Raw genomic sequence first — 23,355 nt, 5'->3', positions numbered from 1 at the left:
CGAAACCCAGCTCCAGGAAAAAGTGCAGCAGTGCTCGGGTCTGCAGGGAGCCCGCCCGCCCGTTTCATCGCCAAGCCCCGGGGGATTGTTGGGGGTGGGGGTCTATGCTGTTAGGCGATTGACAGATGAGTCCAGAAGAGGTTCCGCGCGGCCCGTGGTCAGAAGCCCGGAGTCCTGGCGGGGTTTTCGAGCCTCTGGTCTCCAGGACCTGGGCTGAAGGCCCAGGGGGGTGGGATGGACCGGCCAGGCTGGGACCCTAGAGAGCCGAACTCAGCTCTCAGCCGGGGTGGCGTGGACCCTAGACGGAGGGAGGGGCGCAAGGCGGGAACGCGGAACCTTCGAGCGGGCCAGGCCGAGGTGGGCAGGGGTGGCCTAGGCCCCTGCGGCGGTCGCTCGTCGAGGGTGTCAGAGAAGGGCCTGCCGCCCCCCTCCGCCTTCCCGGGCGCGGATCTCGCCCCGCCCCGCCCGCATCTCGCCCCGCCCCGCGTTAGCCACGCCCAGGCGCCCTCAGCGCGCGAGGCCCGCGGTCCCTTTAAGACGCCCGGGGCCCGCCTGGCTCCCGCCGCCGCTGGGCCATGGCCGCGCAGCTACTGGAGGAGAAGCTGACCTGCGCCATCTGCCTGGGGCTCTACCAGGACCCAGTGACGCTGCCCTGCGGCCACAACTTCTGCGGGGCCTGCATCCGGGACTGGTGGGACCGCTGCGGAAAGGCGTGCCCCGAGTGCCGGGAGCCCTTTCCCGACGGCGCCGAGCTGCGCCGCAACGTGGCCCTCAGCGGCGTGCTGGAGGTGGTGCGCGCCGGGCCCGCCCGGGATCCCGGCCCCGATCCCGACCCCGGCCCCGACCCTGCCGCGCGCTGCCCCCGCCACGGGCGGCCGCTGGAGCTCTTCTGCCGGACCGAGGGCCGCTGTGTGTGCAGCGTGTGCACCGTGCGCGAGTGTCGCCTCCACGAGCGGGCGCTGCTGGATGCCGAGCGCCTCCAGCGCGAGGTGACGCATCCGCCGGGAGCGGGAGGGGGCCGGACCCGCCGCAGCCTGGCCACCGCCGGGTGACTCCTGCGGGCCGCGCCCTGCTCTCTCCGGCACCCGGCGGGGGCGGGGAGCCTCATCTGTAAGGGGCTTCGCCCAACCTGGGAGCTGATTATAAAAGTTTTGGGTCTGCCAGGCGCAGTGGCTCACGCCTGTAATCCCAGCACTTTGGGAGGCCGAGGCGGGCGGATCACGAGGTCAGGGGATCGAGACCATCCTGGCTAACACGGTGAAACCCTGTCTCTACTAAAAATACAAAAAATTAGCCGGGCGTGGTGGCGGGCGCCTGTAGTCCCATCTACTGGGGAGGCTGAGGCAGGAGAATGGCGTGAACCCGGGAGGCGGAGCTTGCAGTGAGCCGAGATCGTGCCACTGCACTCCAGTCTGGGCGACAGAGCGAGACTCCGTCTCAGAAAATAAACAAACAAAAAATCGTGGGTCTGTGCATCAGACTGGGATATGCAGCCCGGCCAGTGACACAGGGTGGGTCTCAGAAGCTGCTCGGTGCCTTCTGGATGAACAAAGCCTGGGCGTGAGGCAGCAGCTCCCTGCTCCGTGCCCAAGCGCTAGAGAACCGTCGTGTGTCTCCTGCGCTCCGAGAGCCTCCTTTCATTCGCTGTGCGGGGTTGTGGGGGGCGAGGGGGCTATGGGGGCTGTTGGTAAATGGATCAGACGAGCTCCCTGCCCTTAAGAGACTTAGAATCCACTTAAGAAGTCAGTGTTCCAGTAAGGCGTGAATGTATTATTACAAAATGCAGTGAGGAAAGCACATGGCACGTGATAGAGGGGTTGGGGTGACCCTGCTAAACGGGCCAGGAGCAGGAAGGGGAGGCCGCCTTCAGGCTGGCATGTGAGGACTGAGGAAGCGCAAGCCAGGAGAAAGACCTGGGGAAGAGCATTCTAGGCAGAGGAATCAGCCTGGTCCCGTCTCTGGGATGGGAAAGAACTGGGCACGCGGGGTCCCTAGTGGCAGATTTGTGCCACTGAGATCTGTGGGCCAGGCCCTGGAGGTCAGCAGGGGCAGGATCGGGCAGGGTCCTGGGGGAGTCTGGCTCTTACTCTAGGGTCAAGGGGGCCATTATAGGCTTGGAAGCAGGTTGGCACATGATCAGATTTGGGCTTCATGGAGACTGATCACCTGGCTGGGGGCTGAAGGGGGCAGGATGTAAGACCCGAATCGGGTAGGAGCCCAGGGCAGGAGTGCAGGGAGGCAAAGAACCAGCTGGGGATCAGGGAAGGGAGACCAAGATGGAGGAGGAGATGAGAAACGCTGAGGGGAAGTGGTACCTTGTGGAGGCGAAAGCAGGCCAGAGGGGACACGGGGGACAGCAGAGAGGGCGGCAAGGGAGACACCTGGGTTTCTGTCTTGAGCACGCGGGTGGCTGGGGTGCTATGTCCTGAGAGGCGTAGGTGGAGGGCAGAGTTTGGCCTTGGACATATAGAGGTCACAGTGGCCAGTGGGACAAACCAGGGGACGGGCCTGTGGCACCTGGGACCCTGGCCCCGGCCCTGCCGCGCGCTGACCCCGCCCCGGGCAGCTGCTGGAGCTCTTCTGCCAGACCAAGGGCTGTTGTGTTTGCAGCTTGTGCACCATGAGTGAGGGTCACCTCCTCAAGTGGGTGCTGCCGCCAGGAGCAGGAGGGGCCCGGACCCCCCGCAGCCTGGCCACCACCGGGTGCAGTGGCTCACGCCTGTAATCCCAGCACTTTGGGAGGCGGAGGCCGGCGGATCACGAGGTCAGGAGATTGAGACCATCCTGGCTAACATGGTGAAACCCTGTCTCTACTAAAAATACAAAAAATTAGCCGGGCCTGGTGGCGGGCGCCTGTAGTTCCAGCTCCTCTGGTGGCTGAGGCTGGAGAATGGCGTGAACCCGGGAGGCGGAGCTTGCTGTGAGCTCCAAAGCTCAGGAGCGGGGAGCTGGAAGTCGAGAGCTGGGAGTCATTAGCGCTAGGAGGAAGAGAAGGTTCCAAGCTGGAGCTCCCAGGGAGATGGGGAAGGTCGGGGGAACGGCAGCCCTGTGTGGCACCTGGAGACAGGGGTGCCAGGAAGAGAACGGGCAGGGTGCCCATGCTGATCAGAGGCTCAGTACGAGGACAGAAATGACCTTCAGCATCGGTACTGTGGAGGTGGTCCGTGCCCTTGACAAAACCCGTTTCAGCAGCAAAGACAGGACGTGGAATCATTCGGGGACAGAGGAGGCCTGGGGCTAAGGCGTGGATGGAGGATGGCACAGGGACGCTGGATGGGACAGGAAGGGAAGGGGTGGCCAGGAGGCCTGATGGGCAGGGAGGGATGGGAGAGTGCACGGCTGGGGGTCGGTGAGGTGGGAGGACTGAGACAGAGGTGGCTGGAACAGGAGAGGGCATGAAGGCAGTGGTCAGAGAAGGAAGAATGGATGCCTAGAATGGAGATTTTAGAGCTGGTGACAGGGCCAGGGTGAGTTCACAGGAGCGGCTGAGATGAGGTGAAGGAAAAGGGCTCCAGAGTGTTGCGGGACATTCCTTGTAGCTGCTGAAGCCGCCGAGGAGGATGAGACGAGATGTGCTGCTCACGGGCGGGTGCAGAAGACTGAGCTAGGCACGGAAGTTTGAGTTGGAGGCCGGTAGATGAGGGCCATGTGGAGGAAGGGAGCGACAGGGGCAGCCAGTAGCACCAGGGGAGCCAGGATTTTGCAAGAGAGAGGGAAAGGGACATGGGGGTGCCTGTCCCTGGGGGAGGGTTGGGTGCCCTGGGAGAGCCTGCCCTCCGGCCTCCTGTGTTCCTGTGTGAAATGCTGGAGGCTGGGGGCCCGGAGGAGCTCTGGGCTTAGGAAGATCTGAGGACTTTGACCAAATTATCAACTTCTCTGAGCCCGTTTCCTCCTCTGTGATGTGGGGATAGTAACGGCCCCCATCTCAGTGCATTGCGGGAGGAGCAGAAACAAGGTGGTGAAGCTTTTGACCAGGTGCTGGGAATGGAGCCCCTGGGACCTGCGTGGTTTGTCCTGCTCTCATGAGAGCACGGTGTTTTGATTCCCAAGGGACTCAGGGAGCGCAACCGAATAGGGGTCCCTCCCTCCCCTCTCAGTCTCAAAACTAGGGCCAGGGACTGGCCGGATCCCCAGAAGAAGCTAGTTTATCCAGCAAGTAACTGCCCACTTGTCAGACAGCTTTGGTGCTTTGGGTGGTCCCTGCAGTCAGCTTCTCAAGCCCCAGGGCCTCCTGGGCCACTGACCCCTCTGCAGTGAGACAGGGACCAACGGCTTTAGTGTTTGGGGTCCTCCCTGCGAGGCCTCCTGAGCCAGCATTATCGCTTTCCTGTATTGATGGGTGGGGGGTTAGGCCCAGAGAGGACAGGTGCTTGGCCTCAGCTTGCTCAGCATGCAAGAGGTAGAAATGGGAATGGAAGTTGGGTCCTGAGCCCAAGGCTTCCGCTCTGCTCAGGCACCACCCTGCTGCAGATTAGGAAGGACTTTGTCTGGACCCCCCGGGGCACGGCCCCAACTCTCCCTGGGTTAGACTGAGGCCGGTGCTCTGGAGGCTGGCCTGGGGTGGCGTGGGGAGGGGCTGCCTGGTGTCTGCAGGCATGGTTGGTTGTCTGAGAAAGGACATCACAGCCAATCCTGGCCTTCTCTTGTTGGTTGTCCCTTGGGCCCGCACCACAGGCCCAGCTGAGAGCCAGCCTGGAGGTTACCCAGCAGCAGGCCACTCAGGCCGAAGGCCAGCTACTAGAGCTGCGCAAGCAAAGCAGCCAGATCCAGGTACGAGGCCTGTGCCTGTCCGCCCACCATGGCCTCACACTGCATCCTGGGGGCGGCCACCAGCTGGTCCCTGGAACACTAGGCAGCAGGGAGTGGGGCTGAGCAGGGAGCTGGGCACAGGGGTCCTGGGGAGGTTCCCGGGACCCTGCCTCCCCACATCCCTGACCCTCAGCCCAGCAGGCAGCCCTGGCCCTAGCCTCCCTTGGTATGGCACAGGGCCCTGGCCACCCTGAAGCCCCTCCTGTTCCCGCCCAGAACTCGGCCTGCATCTTGGCCTCCTGGGTCTCCGGCAAGTTCAGCAGCCTGCTACAGGCCCTGGAAATACAGCACACGGCAGCACTGAGGAGCATCGAGGTGGCCAAGACGCAGGCGCTGGCACAGGCTCGAGACGAGGAGCAGCGGCTGCGGGGCCACTTGGAGGCTGTGGCTCGCCATGGCTGCAGGATCCGGGAGATCCTGGAGCAGGTGGATGAGCAGACCTTCCTGCAGGTGCGAGGGCTCAGGGCATAGGTGGCGGACTTGCTTCCCTGCCCCTCAGGCCCAGGCTTACTTGTTCTCCCTGGGGCTCAGGAATCGCAGCTCCTCCAGCCCCCAGGGCCTCTTGGGCCACTGACCCCTCTGCAGTGGGATGAAGACCAACAGCTGGGTGACCTGAAGCAGTTGCTAAGCCGGCTGTGTGGCCTCCTCTTGGAAGAGGGGAGCCACCCTGGGGCACCAGCCAAGCCTGTGGACTTAGCCCCCGTGGGTAAGACTGACCCCAGGCCTCCCCCTGCTGTCCTGGGTCCAGCCGCCCCTCCCGCTGGGGGGGTGGAGGCGGGTCAGGGCCCACACATCGTGACCTCTCCAACCATTCCCTTAACACTGCTTTGCCCCCTAGAGGCCCCAGGTCCCCTGGCACCGGTCCCAAGCACAGTTTGTCCACTGAGGAGGAAACTCTGGCAGAGTAAGGAGGCCGTTCGTGTATGTGTGCCCCTGTGTGTGCGTGTGCAAGGAAGTGCCTGTGTGTGCTGTGAGCACGTGTGTGTGTGCATGTTCGTATGCACGTGTGAGTGAGGGGGGCACTTGTTTTGACTGTCCTGCCAGGACATCTGAGCCTGGTCCCACCCCCTGCACACCTCGTGCACATCCACCCTGAAGCAGACGCAGCCAGTGTGCGTTGAAGGACAGAGTCTGGGGCACAGACCCGTAATTCTTCCACTTAACACTGAGTTAATGGCTCTCAGAGCCCCAGTTTTCTCAGCTGTGAACGGGGCTGATAGAGGATTCCGCCTGCGAGGTCGTGGCGAGGATTAAGTGCTATGGTGACGGCCGGTGCTCAGCGTGCCTGGCGGAGGTTTAGCGGCGGATAAATGGACATCTGGTTGTGCTGTCTTCCCCCAGCCCACTGCTGTCCTCCTTTCCCCAACAGATTATCGCAATCTGACCTTTGATCCAGTCAGCGCCAACCGTCACTTCTATCTGTCGCGCCAGGACCAGCAGGTGAAGCACTGCCGTCAGTGCCAGGGCCCAGGCGGACCCGGCAGCTTTCAGCTCTGGCAGGTGCAATGTGCCCAGAGCTTCCAGGCCGGGCACCACTACTGGGAGGTGCGCGCGTCAGACCACTCGGTGACACTGGGCGTCTCCTACCCGCAACTGCCACGGTGCAGGCTGGGGCCCCACACAGACAACATTGGCCGGGGACCCTGCTCCTGGGGGCTCTGTGTCCAGGAGGACAGCCTCCAGGCCTGGCACAACGGGGAAGCCCAGCGCCTCCCAGGGGTGTCAGGGCGGCTCCTGGGCATGGATTTGGACCTGGCCTCAGGCTGCCTCACCTTCTACAGCCTGGAGCCCCAGACCCAGCCCCTGTACACCTTCCATGCCCTCTTCAACCAGCCCCTCACCCCCGTCTTCTGGCTCCTCGAGGGTAGGACCCTGACCCTGTGCCATCAGCCAGGGGCTGTGTTCCCTCCGGGGCCCCAGGAAGAGGTGCTCAGCTGAAGAAGGCATGGGATGGAGCCCTGGCATAGCTGCCACCATGCCTATGTGCCCAAGAGCTGCCCAGCTTCAGCTTGGGGACTGGAGGACCAGCTGTTGGCCTCTCTGTTAACTCAGAAAGAGATTGGAGGTTGGGGGAGGTGAGCATAAACGCAGAGTTCACTGTTGCAGCCTTTTTGAAGGGGACACAGTCTAGGAGGGGGATAAATGGGATGCCCTTGCCCCAGAGAGAAGCCAGTTCTAGGTACTGTCTGGGCCTGGGAGGCGAGAGCAGTGCCCAGGGGACTTCTGGGCTTACAGGACAGCGTGTGTGACAAAATTCAGATCTACCTGAACTTGCCTCTGGAGATGATAAGGGCCAAAGGAGCACTCAGGGAGGGGCGGTGAGCCAGAGTAGTCCCAGGGGGAGACAGATTCCTCCCTCCTCCCCACCTGCAGCTCTCTTTAATTTTTTGTAACATTTGGATAGACATCCGTCCTGTCTTGTAGTCTTTTTATTTTGTGCATCCTTATAATTGTATTCTACAAACAATTTTGTTTTCTGCATTTAAACATTTTTGTGTTTTTAGGAGATGGTCTTGCTCTGTCACTCAGGCTGGAGTACAGTGGCACAATCATGGCTCACTGCAGCCTCAAGCTCCTGAGCTCAAAGGATCCTCCCACCTCAGCCTCCAGAGTAGCTCAGATTACAGTGTTTTCTGAAGTTTCCTGACTTAACATAAGCATTTTTCACATGATTGAAAATTTTCACTGATTGCTGTAGTCATTCTAATGACTATCAAGTTTATTTATCCATTATTGGACATTTAAATTTCTTTCTTTTTAGCTATACAAACATCGATGTGTTTTTTTTGAGACAGGATCTCCATCTGTCACCCAGGCTGGTGTGCAGGGGTGCGGTCATGGGCTCATGGGATTCTCCTCCCTCAGCCTCCTGAGTAGCTGGGATTACAGGTGTGCGCCACCACGCCTGGCTTATGATGAATATTTCCGAGCGGGATGCTTGGCCACATTTATGGTCATGTATGTAGGCTGTTACCTCAAGTGAGTCACTCAGGGAACAATGAGCACTTGAAGATTTTTTTATACAAAAGGCCACAGTGAGGCCACCTTGAGTCAAGCCGACTAAGGCCCCTCAACCCTGTCACTAAGCAGCACGTGACACTGGCAGGACCTTCATCTCCAGCATCCCACCCCTGGGTGTGGGACTTTGGGGCAGCCGTGTGTGCAGGTGTCGGCACAGACTAGCTCCTCCTGGTTTGGTGTGGTGTTTGCCATTGCAGAGCAAGCTGCCACGAAGACCCCTGGGCATGATTTTGCTTGTATTTCCGGAAGTGGGGTTGCTGGGTCATAGGGCAGGTGTAATTTTTTTTACTTGAAATGTTCCACTTCTTGTTCTGGGAGGTGGTTCCAAGGGTGTCTGCTTTTGGCCAGGCGCGGTGGCTCACGCTTGTAATCCCAGCACTTTGGGAGGCCGAGGCAGGCGGATCACAAGGTCAGGAGTTTGAGACCAGCCTGGCCAACAAGGCAAAACCCCGTCTCTACTAAAAATACAAAAATTAGCCGGGCATGGTGGCATGCGCCTGTAAACCCAGCTACTGGGGAGGCTGAGGCAGAAGAATCGCTTGAACCCAGGAGGTGAGGTTGCAGTGAGCTGAGATTGCACCACTGCACTACAGCCTGGGTGACAGAGCGAGACTCCGTCTCAAAAAAAAAAAAAAAAAAAGGGAGGGCTGTCTGCTTTTTGTAACTTGAAAAACTGGACATCTATGTTATATGTACTCATGGATAAATATTTCACAATAAAACTTTTTAAAAGGATAATACGTGTAATATACATACCCCCAATATATATAATGTTTTTATATTTGTAAAAAAAAAACACCTCCCACGACGACCCCACCCCGATCACTGCCATCATTGCAGCCTCCATCTTGCGGCCCTGCTCCTAGCCTGTGGCTGTTTGTTCCAAGAGCAGGGCAGGGCCTTGGATTGGCACAGCCCAGGCAAGGACTTTCCAGCAAGATCCTCAGGTGGGAGCTCCCCAGACATGGGAAGGGAATCTGACATGTGCAGCCCCACAGCCAGGAGGCGGGCAGGACCTTGCTGACCAGCTAGGGGCAATGGTGGGAGCTGAAAGCCCAGCCAGGCAGGATGTATTGGCCTGGCCAGATGGCTGTCATTGCTGTCCCCACCTCATAGTCCCTCCTAATCCAAGGCTGCAGCACAAGCACCCAACGGGCTGAGCCGCGCTCTGAAAGGGGCAGAGAGAGGAAGAGTTGGCCCCTTTCTGCTTCTGAGGTGGGAGGTGTTTGGGGTCATTTATTATGTGAAATTCATCTTCCTATTGGGTGGTGGTTCTTTCTATATTCTGCAAGCGTGTTCTATATTATTAATAATAACCCCTTTTTCTTTCTTTTTTTTTTTTTTTTGAGACAGAGTCTTGCTCTGTCGCCCAGGCTGGAGTACAATAGCGTGATCTCAGCTCACTGCAAGCTCCGCCTCCCGGGTTCAAGCGATCTTCCTGCCTCAGCCTCCTGAGTAGCTGGGATTATAAGCGCACACCACCACGCCCGACTAATATTTATTTATTTATTTATTTATTTATTTTTTGAGACAGAGTCTCGCTCTGTTGCCCAGGCTGGAGTGCAGTGGCACAATCTCGGCTCACTGCAAGCTCTGCCTCCCGGGTTCACGCCATTCTCCTGCCTCAGCCTCCCAAGTAGCTGGGACTACAGGCACCTGCCACCACGCCCAGCTAATTTTTTGTATTTTTTAGTAGAGACAGGGTTTCACCGTGTTAGCCAGGATGATCTCGATCTCCTGACCTTGTGATCCACCCGCCTTGGCCTCTCAAAGTGCTGGGATTACAGGCGTGAGCCACCGCGCCCGGCGTAATTTTTGTATTTTTAGTAGAGGTGGGGTTTCACCATGTTGGTCAGATTGGTCTCAAACTCTTGACCTCGTGATCCACCTGCCTGGGCCTCCCAAAGTGCTGGGATTACAGGCGTGAGTCGCCATGTCCGGCCCCCCTCTTTTCTTCCTAATGGACAGCCTCCCAAGTCAACATAGGCTCAGAGACTCCCACCCTTTATCTTTTTTTCTTTTTTTTTTTTTTTGAGACGGAGTCTCACTCTGTCACCCAGGCTAGAGTGCGGTGGTACAGTCTTGGCTCACTGCAACCTCTGCCTCCTGGGTTCACGCCATTCTCCTGTCTCAGCCTCCAGAGTAGCTAGGACTACAGGCACCCGCCACCATGCCCAGCTAATTTGTTTTGTTTTTGAGACAGGGTTGCACTCTGTTGCCCAGGCTGGAGTGCAGTGGAGCAATCTCAGCTCAGTGCGACCCCTGCCTTCCACATTCAAGTGATTCTCCTGCCTCAGCCTCCCAAGTAGCTTGGATTATAGGCGCCCACCACCACACCCAGCTAATTTTTGTATTTTTAGTAGAGTCATGGTTTCACCAGTTTGGCCAGGCTGGTCTCAAACTCCTGACCTCATGTCATCTGCCTGCCTCAGCCTCCCAAAGGGATCCACGCCTGGGATTGCAGGTGTGAGCCATAGCTTTTTTTTTCTTTTTTCTTTTTCTCTTCTTTTTTTTTTTTTTTTTTTTTTTTAAGAGATGGGGCCTCACTCTGTCACCCTGGCTGGAGTGCAAGGGCGGGATGCAACCTCTGCCTCCCGGGCTCAAGTGATCCTTCCTCCTCCTGCCTCAGCCTCCTGAGTAGCTGGAACTACAGTCGCATACCACCTCGCCCAGCTAATTTTTAAATTTTTTGTCAAGAATGGGGTTCTCACTGTGTTGCCCAGGCTGGTCCTGAACTCCTAGCTTCAAGTGATCCATGCCCAGCCAGCCGAACTAATTCTGATAGAACTCTCCACCGTCTCTCCAGGAAAACGCACGCTGGTATCGAGGGAAAAGGCAGCACAGAGTTGGGATGTGACATTTGGAAAGGGGACGTGTTTGATTAGCTTGTGGGTGTTTCCAGCATGTCTGGCCTACCCACCAGACCCCCTTACAGATTCTGGGCTTCAGTTGTGCACAATCAGGTGGATGGTCACCCAGAGACAGAACAAGGGCAGGAGAGGTTGTGAAAGACAGGGACCTCACAGGCCAGCTGGATTGGAGGGAGTTGGATTGGAGGCCAGAGAGGTGTATTAGTCTGTTTTTGTGCGCTAATAAAGACATACCTGAGACTGGGCAATTTATAAAGGAAAGAGGTTTTTGGTTTTTTTTTTTTTTTTTTGAAACGGAGTCTCGCTCTGTCACCCAGGCTAGAGTGCAGTGGCGCAATCTCGGCTCACTGCAAGCTCCACCTCCTGGGTTCACACCGTTCTCCTGCCTCAGCCTCCTGAGTAGCTGGGACTACAGGTGCCCGCCACCACGCCCGGCTAGTTTTTTGTATTTTTAGTAGAGACGGGGTTTCACCACGTTAGCCAGGATGGTCTCGATCTCCTGACCTCGTGATCCGCCTGCCTCGGCCTCCCAAAGTGCTGGGATTACAGGTGTGAGCCACCGCGCCTAGCCAGGAAAGAGGTTTAATGGACTCACAGTTTCACATGCCTGGGGAGGCCTCACAATCATGGTAGAAAGCGAAGGAGGAGCAAAGGCATGTCTCATATGGTGGCAGGCAGGCAAGGAAAGCGTGTGCAGGCGAACTGCCCTTTATGAAACCATCAGATCTCATGAGACTTATTCATTACCATGAGAACAGCATGGGAAAAACCAGCCCCCATGATTCAATTACCTCCCACCAAGTCCCTCCCACGACACGTGGGGATCATGGGAGCTGGGATTCAAGATAAGATTTGGGTGGGGACACAGCCAAACCATATCAGAGGTGAAGGGTAAAGAGAACAAGGGGATGTGCCTTTCCAGGCAGGATAGGAGCAGGATGCTGCCTGGAACTGAGGCTTTGAGTAGCATCAAGCTGGAAGGTAGAAGACAATGGAGCCAGCCCTTGAGATCCTGGGGGACTGGATTTCCATCCTAGAATTCCATGCCCAGCCAAACTGTCAGTCAGGGATGAAGCCCGAACAGAGACACTTGCAGACACGTCAGCCTCCATCCTCAGGAAGCACCCAGAGGGCAGACTTTTCAAAAATGAAGAAGTAAATCAGTGAAGGGAAAAGGGAGGTCTGGGATCCAGGAAACGGGGAATTCAACACAAAGGAGAAGTAATCAAGCATCTGCAGTCTCCAGAAACACGAGCACAAACAAGCTGGCTGGGCGCGGTGGCTCCCGCCTGCAATCGCAGCACTTCGGGAGGCTGCAAACCTCCCTAGGAAATGTGGTAACACACCTCTCTACCAAAAATACAAAAATTAGTTGGCCATGGTGGTGCACACCTGTGGTCCCAGCTACTTGGGAGGCTGAACTGGGAGGATTGCTGGAGCCCGGGATGTTTAGGCTGTAGTGAGCTGTGATCTCACCAGCCTGGGTGACAGAGCAAGACCCTTTCTTTAACTAACTAAATAAATATTTAAAAATTAAAAAGTTACACAAGGCTTAGCAATGTCTTGAGTTAAAAAAAGGAACTTGGGGCTGGACACAGTGGCTCACGCCTGTAATCCCAGCACTTTGGGAGGCCGAGGCAGGTGGATCACGAGGTCAGGAGTTCGAGACCAACCTGGCCAATATGGTGAAACTCCGTCTCTACTAAAAATACAAAAATTAGCTGGGTGTGGTGGGCACCTATAGTCCCAGCTGAGGCTGAAGCAGAAGAATCGCTTTAACCCAGGAGGCAGAGGTTGCAGTGAGCCAAGATTGCACCACTGCACTCCCGCCTGGGTGACAGAGCAAGACTCTGTCCCAAAAAAAAAAAAAGGAACTCAAGGGGGGCGAGGTGGCTCACACCTGTAATCCCAACACTTTGGGAGGCTGTGATGGGCGGATTACATGAGCCCAGGAGTTCAGGACCAGCGTGGTCCTGAAAACCACGTATATGGTGAAAACCCATATCTACAAAAAATACAAAAATTAGCCTGGCAGGGTGGCGTGCGCCTGTGGTCCCAGCTTCCTAGGAGGCTAAGGCAGGAGGATCACCTGAGCCCGGGAGGTTGAGGCTGCAGTAAGCTGTGATTGTGCCACTGAACTCCAGCCTGGGCAACAGAGTGAGACCCTGTCTCAAAAAAGAAAAACAAAAAAGGAGAGCAAGAAGGAACCTTAAACAGCTTAGAGATGTGGAGGCAGACACTAAAAGAAATCATTACAAGACTTGAGATTGGTTGCCCGTGGGGAGTCAGTGGGACACAATATTACTAGTTTTTGTTATAAGCCTTGTTAAATTGTTTACTTTTTTTTCTTTGAGACGGAGTTTTGCTCTTGTTGCCCAGGCTGGAGTGCAATGGCATGATCTCGGCTCACTGCAACTTCTGCCTCCTGGGTTCAAGCGATTCTCCTGCTTCAGCTTCCGGAGTAGCTGGGATTACAGGCATGTGCCACCACGCCCGGCTAATTTTTTGTATTTTTAGTACAGATGGGGTTTCTCCATATTGGTTAGGCTGGTCCTGAACTCCCCACCTCAGGTGACCCGCCCGCCTCGGCCTCCCAAAGTGCTGGGATTACAGGCGCGAGCCACCGCACCTGACCTAAATTGTTTACTATCTATCTATTTATTTATTTATTTATTGAGATGGAGTCTCACTGTCACTCAGGCTGGAGTGCAGTGGCCCAATCTCGGCTCACTGCAACTTCTGCCTCCTGGGTTCAAGCAATTCTCCTGCCTCAGCCTCCTGAGTAGCTGGGACTACAGGCATGCACTACCATGCCTGGCTAATTTTTGTATTTTTAGTAGACAGAGGGTTTTGCCATGTTGGCCAGGCTGGTCTCAAACTCCTCGTCACAGATGAGCCACCGCACCTGGCCTGTTTACTTTTTAAATAATATAAATATATTCATTTGACATTCATACAAACCAAATGTTTAAAAATACATAAAAAGCCAGGCGCGGTGGCTCACGCCTGTAATCCCAGCACTTTGGGAGGCCGAGGCAGGTGGATCACAAGGTCAGGAGATCAAGACCATGCTGGCTAACACAGTGAAACCCCCTCTCCACTAAAAATACAAAAAATTAGCCAGGCGTGGTGGCAGGCGCCTGTAGTCCCAGCTACTCAGGAGGCTGAGGCGGGAGAATGGGATGAACCCGGGAGGTGGAGCTTGCAGTGAGCCGAGATGGCGCCACTGCACTCCAGCCTGGGCGACAGAGCGAGACTCCGTCTCAAAAAAAAAAAAAAAAACTTGTTCAGAGACAGTGAGAAAAAAAGACAATGAAACAAACAGAAAAACAAAAAAGCTTTTTAACCAAAAAACAAAATAAAACAAAAAAGTACATCAAAAGCATAAAGAAGGCTAGGCGCGGTGGCTCATGCCTGTAGTCCCAGCAATTTGGGAGGCCAGAGTGGGTGGCTCACCTGTGGTCAGGAGTTCAAGACCAGCCTGGCCAACATGGTGAAGCCCCCTCTCTACTAAAAATACAAAAATTAGCTGGTCGTGGTAGTGCACGCCTATAGTCCCAGCTGCTCTGGAGGCTGAGGCACGAGGATGGCTTGAACCCAGGAGGCGGCAGTTGCAGTGAGCCGAGAGTAAGCCACTGCACTCCAGCTGGGGGAAAGAGTGAGACTCTGTCTAAAAAAAAAAAAAAGCATAAAGAAAAGGAAGTGCTGTTAGGGACATGGTGTTTGGATCCCCTTTCAATAATTTTCAGAGACAGAAGTAAAGCTAGAAATAGCTTTTCAATTACTCTCATCACCGGATTGCTTTTTGCTTTTTTTTTTTTTTTTTTTTTCCAGAGACAGGGTCTTAATGTGTTGCCCAGGCTGGTCTCAAACTCCTGAGCTCAAGTCCTCGTGCCTTGGCTCCCAAAGTCCCAGGATTATAGGCGTGAACCACCACACCCAGCCACTTGTTTTTGTTTGATTTTTTTCCTTTTTTTCTCAAGCACTACTACTACAGCCAGACAGTCATATGTGAGATTTATAATTATTCAAGCTGCAACCTCTTGAGCTTAAATTCTGCTTCCTCTGCAGGACAAGTTATGTGACCTCTGGCAAGACATGGTACCTATCGGAATTCCAGTTGCCATCCTTTAGGATAGGGTCCTTGGACAGACAGAATGAGGGCAGGTGTGAACATGCTGAGCTCACATGGTGCCAGTTACCCTTGCCCTTGACTCTTAGACAATTCATTTTGAAGGGAACTAATACACTAGGCAAACAACTTCAAAACTCTGGAAATGGAAATGAAATAGCAAGATGCCAGGCTGGGCGCGGTGGCTCACGTCTGTAATCCCAGCACTTTGGGAGGCCGAGGCAGGCAGATCACCTGAGGTCAGGGGTTTGAGACCAGCCTGGCCAACATGGTGAAACCCCATCGCCACTAAAAAATACAAAATTTAGCCGAGCGTGGTGATGCATGCCTGTAATCCCAGCTACTGGGGAGGCTGAAGCAGGAGAATCGCTTGAACCCAGAAGGTGGAAGTTGCAGTGAGATGAGATTGCGCCACTGAACTCCAGCCTGGGCGACAGAGCGAGACTCCATTTTAAAAAAAAAGAAAAGAAGTAGCAAGATGCCACCACTCTGACAAACCGCATCTCTGTGCTTTCCTCCTGGGGAGCAGATCTTTTCAAGCAGGGAGGACAGCAGGCTGTGGGTGGGGAGCAGAGGGTTGGCTGGGACCCAACCGGAAAGGCACCCCCTCCTTCCAGAACCAGGCAGGTTTGTGGCCTCACCAAACCCAGGCAGCCTGGGCACCAAAGCCACGGAGCAGGGTGGCACTGATGCCTGGGCCTCCCAACCGCTTCTGGGGCTTGGCAAACAAGTGATAGTCCTGATCAAGTGCTCTAGTGCTCTTGGTGGAAACCAACGTATGGAACTCATTACCCACCTTCCTGCCAAATCAGACACACCCAGGCCGGCTCCCTCTGCTACTCCCTCTGCCCGGAAGGTCTTTTCCCACCCCAGTCTCTGCCCGCCTGAGTCCTGGCAGTCTGTGAAAGCCCAGCTCAAATGCCACTTCCACAGTTCCCCAGCCTTTCCCATGGAGCCCCCAGGAGCAGATTGCACCGCTCTTTTGGCACTTGGAGTTGCAACAGTCTGAATGTGTGTGTACCCTCAGAATTGATGTGTTGAGATCCTGACCCCTAAGGTGATGGTCCTAGGAGGTGGGGTCTTCAGGCGGGCGGAGCCTCATTCATGGCATGAGTGCCCTTGTCCAAGGGGCCCCAAAGGCTCTCTGGCTGTCTCTTGGCCATGTGAGGACACAGTGGGAAGGCAGCCATCTACAACCCAGGAAGCAGCTCTCACTGGAACCCTGACTGTGCTGTCACCGTGATCGCAGACTTCCAGCCTCCAGAACTGTGAGGAGTGTCTGTTGTGTATAAGCCACCCAGTCTCTGGTGTTCTGGGATAGCAGCCCAGACACACTAAGACAGGGGTTCCTGAGTGCCTGGAGAGCCAGCTCCCTCCCCAAGAGGCTGGGTCCCTCCTTCTTTCTTTTTTCTTTTCTTTTCTTTCTTTTTTTTTTTTTTTTTGAGATGGAGTCTCGCTGTGTCACCGAGGCTGGAGAGTACAGTGGCACAACCTCTGCCTCCTTGGTTCAAGCGATTCTCCTGCCTCAGACTCCCGAGTAGCTGGGAATACAAGTGTGTGCACCACCACGCCCGGCTAATTTTTTTGTATTTTTAGTAGAGATGGGGTTTCGCCATGTTAACCAGGCTGGTCTGGAACTCGTGACCTCAAGTGATCCGCCCACCTCAGCCTCCCAAAGTCCTGGGATTCCAGGCGTGAGCCACCGCACCCGGCACATTTGTGCTCTTTTGCTTGTGTTTTCTCCTCTTTAGCTCTGAACTCATGAAGTGCCTTCTGAACATTTCTAGCCTGGTCTCAGGGGACCTGAGGGTATTTTCCCACCCCCCCAAGCCTAGAGAGCTGGGGAAACAGAGGCAGGAATGCAGACCCAGTGGGAGAGGTGGACAAGGGTTTGGGATGGCCGCAGCAGTGTGTGCTGAGGTTTAGGGAAGGGCCAGGGTCCTGGAACACAGAGAGGGCCAGGAACACCGGGGGACATGCATGACCTCTAGCACATTTGGGCCTGGGCCTCTCTCCAACATTTCCTTACTTATGCACTGTTATAGGTTGAATCCTGTTCCCTGAAAAAGACGTATTCGGATCCTAACCCCCAGGACCTGTGGCTGTGACCTTATTTGGAAATAGAGTATTTTCAGATGTGACTGAGTTAAGATGAGGGCGTACTGGAGTAGAGCGTGCCCTAATCCAACGACTGGTGTCCTGATAAGAGGAAATGGGCACCGGGCACAGTGGCTCACGCCTGTAATCCTAGCACTTTGGGAGGCTGAGGCAGGCAGATTACTTGAGCCCAGCAGTTTGAGTGGGCAACAGAGCAAGACTCCCTAAAAAAAAAAAAAAAAAAAAAGGACATTTGAACACAGACACAGAGAAAAGGCAAATGACAACAGAGACTGATATTAGAGCGCATCTTACAGCTACAAGCCAAGGAACACCAAGAATTGCCAGCCAGTACCAGAAGCTGGGACAGACGCCCAGGACAGAGTCTCCCTCAGATCCTGCAGAAGGAAGCCACGCCGCAGCACCTTACTGAAACACAGCATTTCTTTTTATTCCAAATGGAGAGAATACACCAGAGTGGTATGAGCAGTTACCTGTGACTTTGTCACTAACCAAAATTACAGATATCTCTGGGTGCGGTGGCTCATGTCTGTAATCCCAGCTCTTTGGGAGGCCGAGGCAGGTGGATCACCTGAAGTCAGCAGTTCGAGACCAGCTTGGCCAACATGGTGAAACCCCGTCTCTACTAAAAATACAAAAATTAGCCAAATGTGGTGGTGGGCGCCTGTAATCCCAGCTACTCAAGAGTCCGAGGAGGGAGAATCGCTTGAACCCAGGAGACAGAGGTTGCAGTGAGCTGAGATTGCACCACTGCACTCCAGCCTGGGCGACAAGAGCGAAACTCCATCTAAAAAAATAAAAATAAAAAAACATTATTTGGAATTTTCAATGCGAAATATGTCTGTTCTCCCCAGCTTGTTAATTTATTATTTATTTATATCGGCATGGACCCATAGATGTTTATTTTACACTTTGGGTTATAATCAGTGCTACTTTACTTATTTTGTTGTCATTCTGGTGTAGTGTTTTAACTTAACATTATTGAGATATAACTCATACAATAAAACGCACCACTTTAAGTGCATAATTAGATGAGCTTTAAATACTTCCAGTTGGGGAACCCCCAACCCCACCACAGGTGTCCCCAGTGTCCAGGGGCCAGAACTACATTCCTCAGACAAGGGACTTAGGGAATGACGTCAACTTCCCATTTCAGGTCTAGAAAAGTCCAAGTTCCCTACTTGGGGTAAAGAGTCGCTAAAGGAGCTGGGCGCTGTGGCTCACGCCTGTAATCCCAGCACTTTGGGAGGCCGAGGCAGGTGGATCACCTGAGGTCACGAGTTCAAGACCAGCCTGGACAAGGTGAAACTCCGTCTCTACAAAAAAATACAAAAATTTACCTGGTGTGGTGGCAAGCGCCTGTAATTCCAGCTACTTGGGAGGCTGAGGCAGGAGAATCACTTGAATCCGGGAGGCGGAGGTTGCAGTGAGCCGAGATAGCGCCCCTGCACTCCAGCCTGGGCGACAAGAGAGGAACTCTGTCTCAAAAAAAAAAAAAAGAGTCGCTAAGGGGCAAAAACATATGTACATCAGCAGTTATTTTTCTCCGCAGTCAGCAGCTCAGGAACTTTGCTAAGGGTGCCAGGGAGGGGTCGAGCGCAAAGGTGCAGGCATGACACAGCTAGACGCGCCCAGCCCCTGCGGAGCCCTGGCCTGGCCCAGAAGGACCAGAGGGATGGAGGCTGAGTCCTTCCCATTCCTTCCACTGTACCTCTCGCGTTCTCCGCCCGCGCTCACTCAAGTTTCACACCCTTTCAGCAGCGCCCTTCCTTAGGACCACGCGGACTCCCCTGGGGGTCGCGCGGGCTCGGAGGCCTCCCTGCGTTGTCTGGGCGGGGACTGGGAGTCCGCGGGCCCGCGGGCGGGCGGCGCTGCGGGGCGGGCCGAGCTGGGGGCGGGCGGGGGCCAGAGCCCTGGCCTAGGTCCCAGGGGGAGGTGCCGCGGCGCGAACGGCCCGGGTCCCTCCCAGGCCGGAGCAGAATCGGCGGCGCCCTGGGCGGCCGCGGAGTCATGGACGGCAGTGGACCCTTCAGCTGCCCCATCTGCCTAGAGCCACTCCGGGAGCCGGTGACGCTGCCCTGCGGCCACAACTTCTGTCTCGCCTGCCTGGGCGCGCTCTGGCCGCATCGTGGCGCGAGTGGCGCCGGCGGACCCGGAGGCGCGGCCCGCTGCCCGCTGTGCCAGGAGCCCTTCCCCGACGGCCTTCAGCTCCGCAAGAACCACACGCTGTCCGAGCTGCTGCAGCTCCGCCAGGGCTCGGGCCCCGGGCCCGGCCCCGGCCCGGCCCCTGCCCTGGCCCCGGAGCCCTCGGCACCCAGCGCGCCGCCCAGCGCGCCGCCCAGTGCCCCGGAGCCGTCGGCCCCCTGCGCTCCCGAGCCGTGGCCCGCGGGCGAAGAGCCAGTGCGCTGCGACGCGTGCCCCGAGGGCGCGGCCCTGCCCGCCGCGCTGTCCTGCCTCTCCTGCCTCGCCTCCTTTTGCCCCGCGCACCTGGGCCCGCACGAGCGCAGCCCCGCGCTCCGCGGACACCGCCTGGTGCCGCCGCTGCGCCGGCTAGAGGAGAGCCTGTGCCCGCGCCACCTACGGCCGCTCGAGCGCTACTGCCGCGCGGAGCGCGTGTGTCTGTGCGAGGCCTGCGCCGCCCAGGAGCACCGCGGCCACGAGCTGGTGCCGCTGGAGCAGGAGCGCGCGCTTCAGGAGGTGGGCTCCGGGGGCACACTCGGGTGAGCCGGGGCTGGTGACCGACCGCGCGCGAGCGGGCCGAGGACCTTGGACCCCCCAGTCTTCCCGGGTTGGGTCTTAATCTCCTCCTCTAACCTGAGGATCTTTGCGGTCCCTTCCAGCCTTGACAACGTCATCTGCTGGCGGTGATGGAGATGGGAAGGGAGGAATGAGGGACGTGAGAACAGGACAAGGACGCGAAGAGCGGGCAGGGGACCTGAAGCCGGGCCGGGGTCTATGGGGGTGTAGGCGGGAGGGAGCCGGGTTAGGCCCGCGGGGTTCCGGTAGCGTGGCTGCTGCTCCCGCCCGGAGGCTCACGCCGGTCTCAGCTCAGATTTGCCCTGGGCTGAGGCAGCGGCTTTCGATGGGTGTGGCAGGCGGCAGGAGGGCGGCAGAGGGCGACCGGGCACACAGATTCTCTGTCCAGCTGTTCCGGGGGCCAGTGGTGGGAGCATGTGCGCCGCGGCCTCTACCTCCCGCCCCCAGTTTCCTTTGGCCTCCAGCCCGGTCTTGGCGCCTCTGGCCAAGGGATTTTCCGTCTCTCCTGCCTGGAGCAGTGACTCATAAGACCTAGGGGATTTGCCCGGAATCCCCTTTTTTCCAGGCCTGGACTGTGGATGCAGGCTCTTTGGGAACAGTGATCCTCAGGACAGCTTAATGCCTCCTTGTGCAGTCACCCCCTCGCCGCCCACCTCCCAACCTAACTGGCTTACTCTGTGCCTCTTCCCCGCCGGAGGAAGTTCTCAAATTCATCTGAGCAACACTGAGACCAGCGGACGGCCCTGTACTAGGCCTCCTGTCAGAGACCCGAGGCAGACACCCAGTCAGCCTGCACGCCCCCCACGCGTTCAGGAAAGGCACCAGCCTGGGCTGCAGGCACCTCTGGCATATTATGGGCCATCGTGGCCACTCCAGTCCCACCTGATGCACAGATACCACTCCCCAGTCACCCCCTTCTCTCCCCTGGCAAGGCCTGGGACCCGAGCGTAGGGCTGTGGCCTCTGCCAGACCTCACACTCATGGAGGGTGTTGTCCACAGGCTGAGCAGTCCAAAGTCCTGAGCGCCGTGGAGGACCGCATGGATGAGCTGGGTGCTGGCATTGCACAGTCCAGGCGCACAGTGGCCCTCATCAAGGTCAAACACCCCTCCCTCAGCATGGAACAATCCACTCCAAACAAACCATGCCGATACCTACTGAGCACAAGTGTCCCCTGACCTGGCCCAGATCCAGGACAGGCTCAGTCTGGCCCCTCTGTCCCCTCAAGAGGGCTGGTGGGAAGCCGGGGTCAGGGAAGGAGGGGGGTACAGTCCGGGACGGTTCTTTGCCCTCATTGCCCCCTCTACTGTCGTCCTGTGCAGAGTGCAGCCGTAGCAGAGCGGGAGAGGGTGAGCCGGCTGTTTGCAGATGCTGCGGCCACCCTGCAGGGCTTCCAGACCCAGGTGCTGGGCTTCATTGAGGAGGGGGAAGCTGCCATGCTAGGCCGCTCCCAGGGTGACCTGCGGCGACAGGAGGAACAGCGCAGCCGCCTGAGCCGAGCCCGCCAGAATCTCAGCCAGGTCCCCGAAGCTGACTCAGTCAGCTTCCTGCAGGTGAAGGCCGCTCTGGGGGCCACAGAAGGAACAGAAGCTGGGACAGGTGGGGTGGAGGGAGGAGGAGGCAGTGGGTGCATGACTTCCTGGCAGAGCTGCCTCCACCCCCAGCAAGGAGGCGCCATGGCCAGCAGCACTTTAATGGGCATTTGTCTGGCACAGGAGCTGCTGGCACTAAGGCTGGCCCTGGAGGATGGGTGTGGCCCTGGGCCTGGACCCCCGAGGGAGCTCAGCTTCACCAAATCATCCCAAGCTGTCCGTGCAGTGAGAGACATGCTGGCCGTGGCCTGCGTCAACCAGTGGGAGCAGCTGAGGGGGCCGGGTGGCAACGAGGACGGGCCACAGAAGCTGGACTCGGAAGGTGGGCACCGCCCCACGCCCCCCCGATGACTCACCCTCTCCCAGCCTCTCGCACAGGCCCCCAGGCCTGGTGCCCATCCAGAAGTGGAGGAGGAAAATTGTGCCTGGCACAGGGAGGAGCCCAAATCCTTCCAGTGACTAAAGCTGCCACCCTGTGGGGATCAATCAGCCCCTTGGACCTGGGGTAGAGGGGGCTTCTCCTAGCCCACCCTCTAGCTCCAGAGGGCTGTGGCCCGGGAAGCACGTGGGGCAAGAGGCAGAACACAGGCAACGGGCATGTGTGTGAGCACAGCGTGCCACATCTGGGTGGTGCTTGCTCCCTGGTGGCTCTGGACTCTGGGAGGAAGTGAAGGATGTAGGGATTGTAGTCACAGGTTCAGAGGGGGGCAGTCTCGGGGCGTTCTCACCACTTATCTCTTCTACAGCTGATGCTGAGCCCCAAGACCTTGAGAGTACGAACCTCTTGGAGAGTGAAGCTCCCAGGGACTATTTCCTCAAGTGTAAGTGGATGCCCGTGCCCCCTCCACTCACACTGGGCCCTCCCAGGGCTGCTGGGCTGGTCCCAGCAGGGCCCTGGCACACAAGGGTTAGGATTCCTCTCCCCAGTTTGTGGGGAGAGCTAGGGCAGCTCCTGGGGTGGTCCCCGGCGGGGCTGGGTTGTGCCGGTTGGAAAGCAGGGGAGAGGGTGTGTTTTGGGGGGGTGGGTACTTGGGGAGGGGCCGTGCCCTCTGAGCCTGGCCTTGAGCCCTGCCTCTCTCTTCTGTCCACGGGATCAGTTGCCTATATTGTGGATTTGGACAGCGACACGGCAGACAAGTTCCTGCAGCTGTTTGGAACCAAAGGTGTCAAGAGGGTGCTGTGTCCTATCAACTACCCCTTGTCGCCCACCCGCTTCACCCATTGTGAGCAGGTGCTGGGCGAGGGTGCCCTGGACCGAGGCACCTACTACTGGGAGGTGGAGATTATCGAGGGCTGGGTCAGCGTGGGGGTCATGGCCGAAGACTTCTCCCCACAAGAGCCCTATGACCGCGGCCGGCTGGGCCGCAACGCCCACTCCTGCTGCCTGCAGTGGAATGGACGCAGCTTCTCCGTCTGGTTTCATGGGCTGGAGGCTCCCCTGCCCCACCCCTTCTCGCCCACGGTTGGGGTCTGCCTGGAATACGCCGACCGTGCTTTGGCCTTCTATGCTGTACGGGACGGCAAGATGAGCCTCCTGCGGAGGCTGAAGGCCTCCCGGCCCCGCCGGGGTGGCATCCCGGCCTCCCCCATTGACCCCTTCCAGAGCCGCCTGGACAGTCACTTTGCGGGGCTCTTCACCCACAGACTCAAGCCTGCCTTCTTCCTGGAGAGTGTGGACGCCCACTTGCAGATCGGGCCCCTCAAGAAGTCCTGCATATCCGTGCTGAAGAGGAGGTGATGCCGGGCACGGGCGCTCCTGCTGCCGTCTCTGCTCCAGGAAGCTGCCTCCTCTGGGCCCTCTCCTTCGTCTGGGAAGGCACCAGCATGAGTCCCACACACCCAGCCTTCTCATTTCTAGAGGCTTCCACCTTTTTATACACTCAGCCTTCCCTCTCCCAGGCAGGAGGACCCCCAGACCCTGTTCCCCTGCAGACCTCGCTTCTGGGAGACAGAGCTACAGCTGGGACAGCTCCAAGCTACCCTGACCCCTCCTTTCCCAGGTTTCTAGAATAGTATCTGGCATGTAGTAGATGCTCAATAAACACTTGTTGAATGAA

At 57.1% G+C, this 23,355-nt stretch overlaps 2 protein-coding genes across 9 annotated transcripts; both read left to right on the top strand.

The window, feature by feature from the left end:
• Positions 1-495: 495 nt before the first annotated feature.
• On the top strand, positions 496-17,763 carry TRIM65 (tripartite motif containing 65). 8 transcript variants are annotated; one of them, XM_034942912.3, is made up of 7 exons: positions 496-989; positions 4,675-4,770; positions 4,987-5,259; positions 5,341-5,515; positions 5,648-5,713; positions 6,179-6,354; positions 16,878-17,763. In XM_034942912.3, the coding sequence occupies exons 1-7, from the start codon at positions 576-578 to the stop codon at positions 16,938-16,940; spliced, it is 1,263 nt and encodes a 420-aa protein (XP_034798803.3). In that variant the 5' UTR covers positions 496-575; the 3' UTR covers positions 16,941-17,763. The 8 variants fall into 8 exon arrangements, with proteins under 8 accessions (XP_034798803.3, XP_034798802.3, XP_034798799.3 ...); XM_034942911.3 differs by lacking the exon at positions 16,878-17,763 and adding an exon at positions 7,314-8,565; XM_034942906.3 differs by lacking the exon at positions 16,878-17,763 and having other exon boundaries at positions 502-989; positions 6,179-8,565.
• Positions 17,764-18,904: 1,141 nt separating this feature from the next.
• Positions 18,905-23,355, top strand: TRIM47 (tripartite motif containing 47). The gene is made up of 6 exons (XM_024926022.4): positions 18,905-19,647; positions 20,708-20,803; positions 21,029-21,259; positions 21,422-21,620; positions 22,045-22,119; positions 22,396-23,355. Exons 1-6 carry the CDS (start codon positions 18,961-18,963, stop codon positions 23,034-23,036), a joined length of 1,929 nt encoding a protein of 642 aa, XP_024781790.2. The 5' UTR covers positions 18,905-18,960; the 3' UTR covers positions 23,037-23,355.

This window comes from Pan paniscus, chromosome 19, assembly GCF_029289425.2.
Source record: "Pan paniscus chromosome 19, NHGRI_mPanPan1-v2.0_pri, whole genome shotgun sequence".
NCBI classification, from domain to species: domain Eukaryota; kingdom Metazoa; phylum Chordata; class Mammalia; order Primates; family Hominidae; genus Pan; species Pan paniscus.
This window is presented reverse-complemented; position numbering and strand designations above follow the sequence as displayed.

Coding starts and splice junctions, on each gene's coding strand:
- TRIM65 (XM_034942906.3), top strand. CDS start 576: ATGGCCGCGCAGCTACTGGAGGAGAAGCTGACCTGCGCCATCTGCCTG. Junction 5,260..5,340: donor ATGAGCAGACCTTCCTGCAG/GTGCGAGGGCTC, acceptor CCTGGGGCTCAG/GAATCGCAGCTCCTCCAGCC. Junction 5,714..6,178: donor GAGGAGGAAACTCTGGCAGA/GTAAGGAGGCCG, acceptor TTTCCCCAACAG/ATTATCGCAATCTGACCTTT.
- TRIM47 (XM_024926022.4), top strand. CDS start 18,961: ATGGACGGCAGTGGACCCTTCAGCTGCCCCATCTGCCTAGAGCCACTC. Junction 19,648..20,707: donor AGGAGCGCGCGCTTCAGGAG/GTGGGCTCCGGG, acceptor TGTTGTCCACAG/GCTGAGCAGTCCAAAGTCCT. Junction 21,621..22,044: donor ACAGAAGCTGGACTCGGAAG/GTGGGCACCGCC, acceptor TCTCTTCTACAG/CTGATGCTGAGCCCCAAGAC.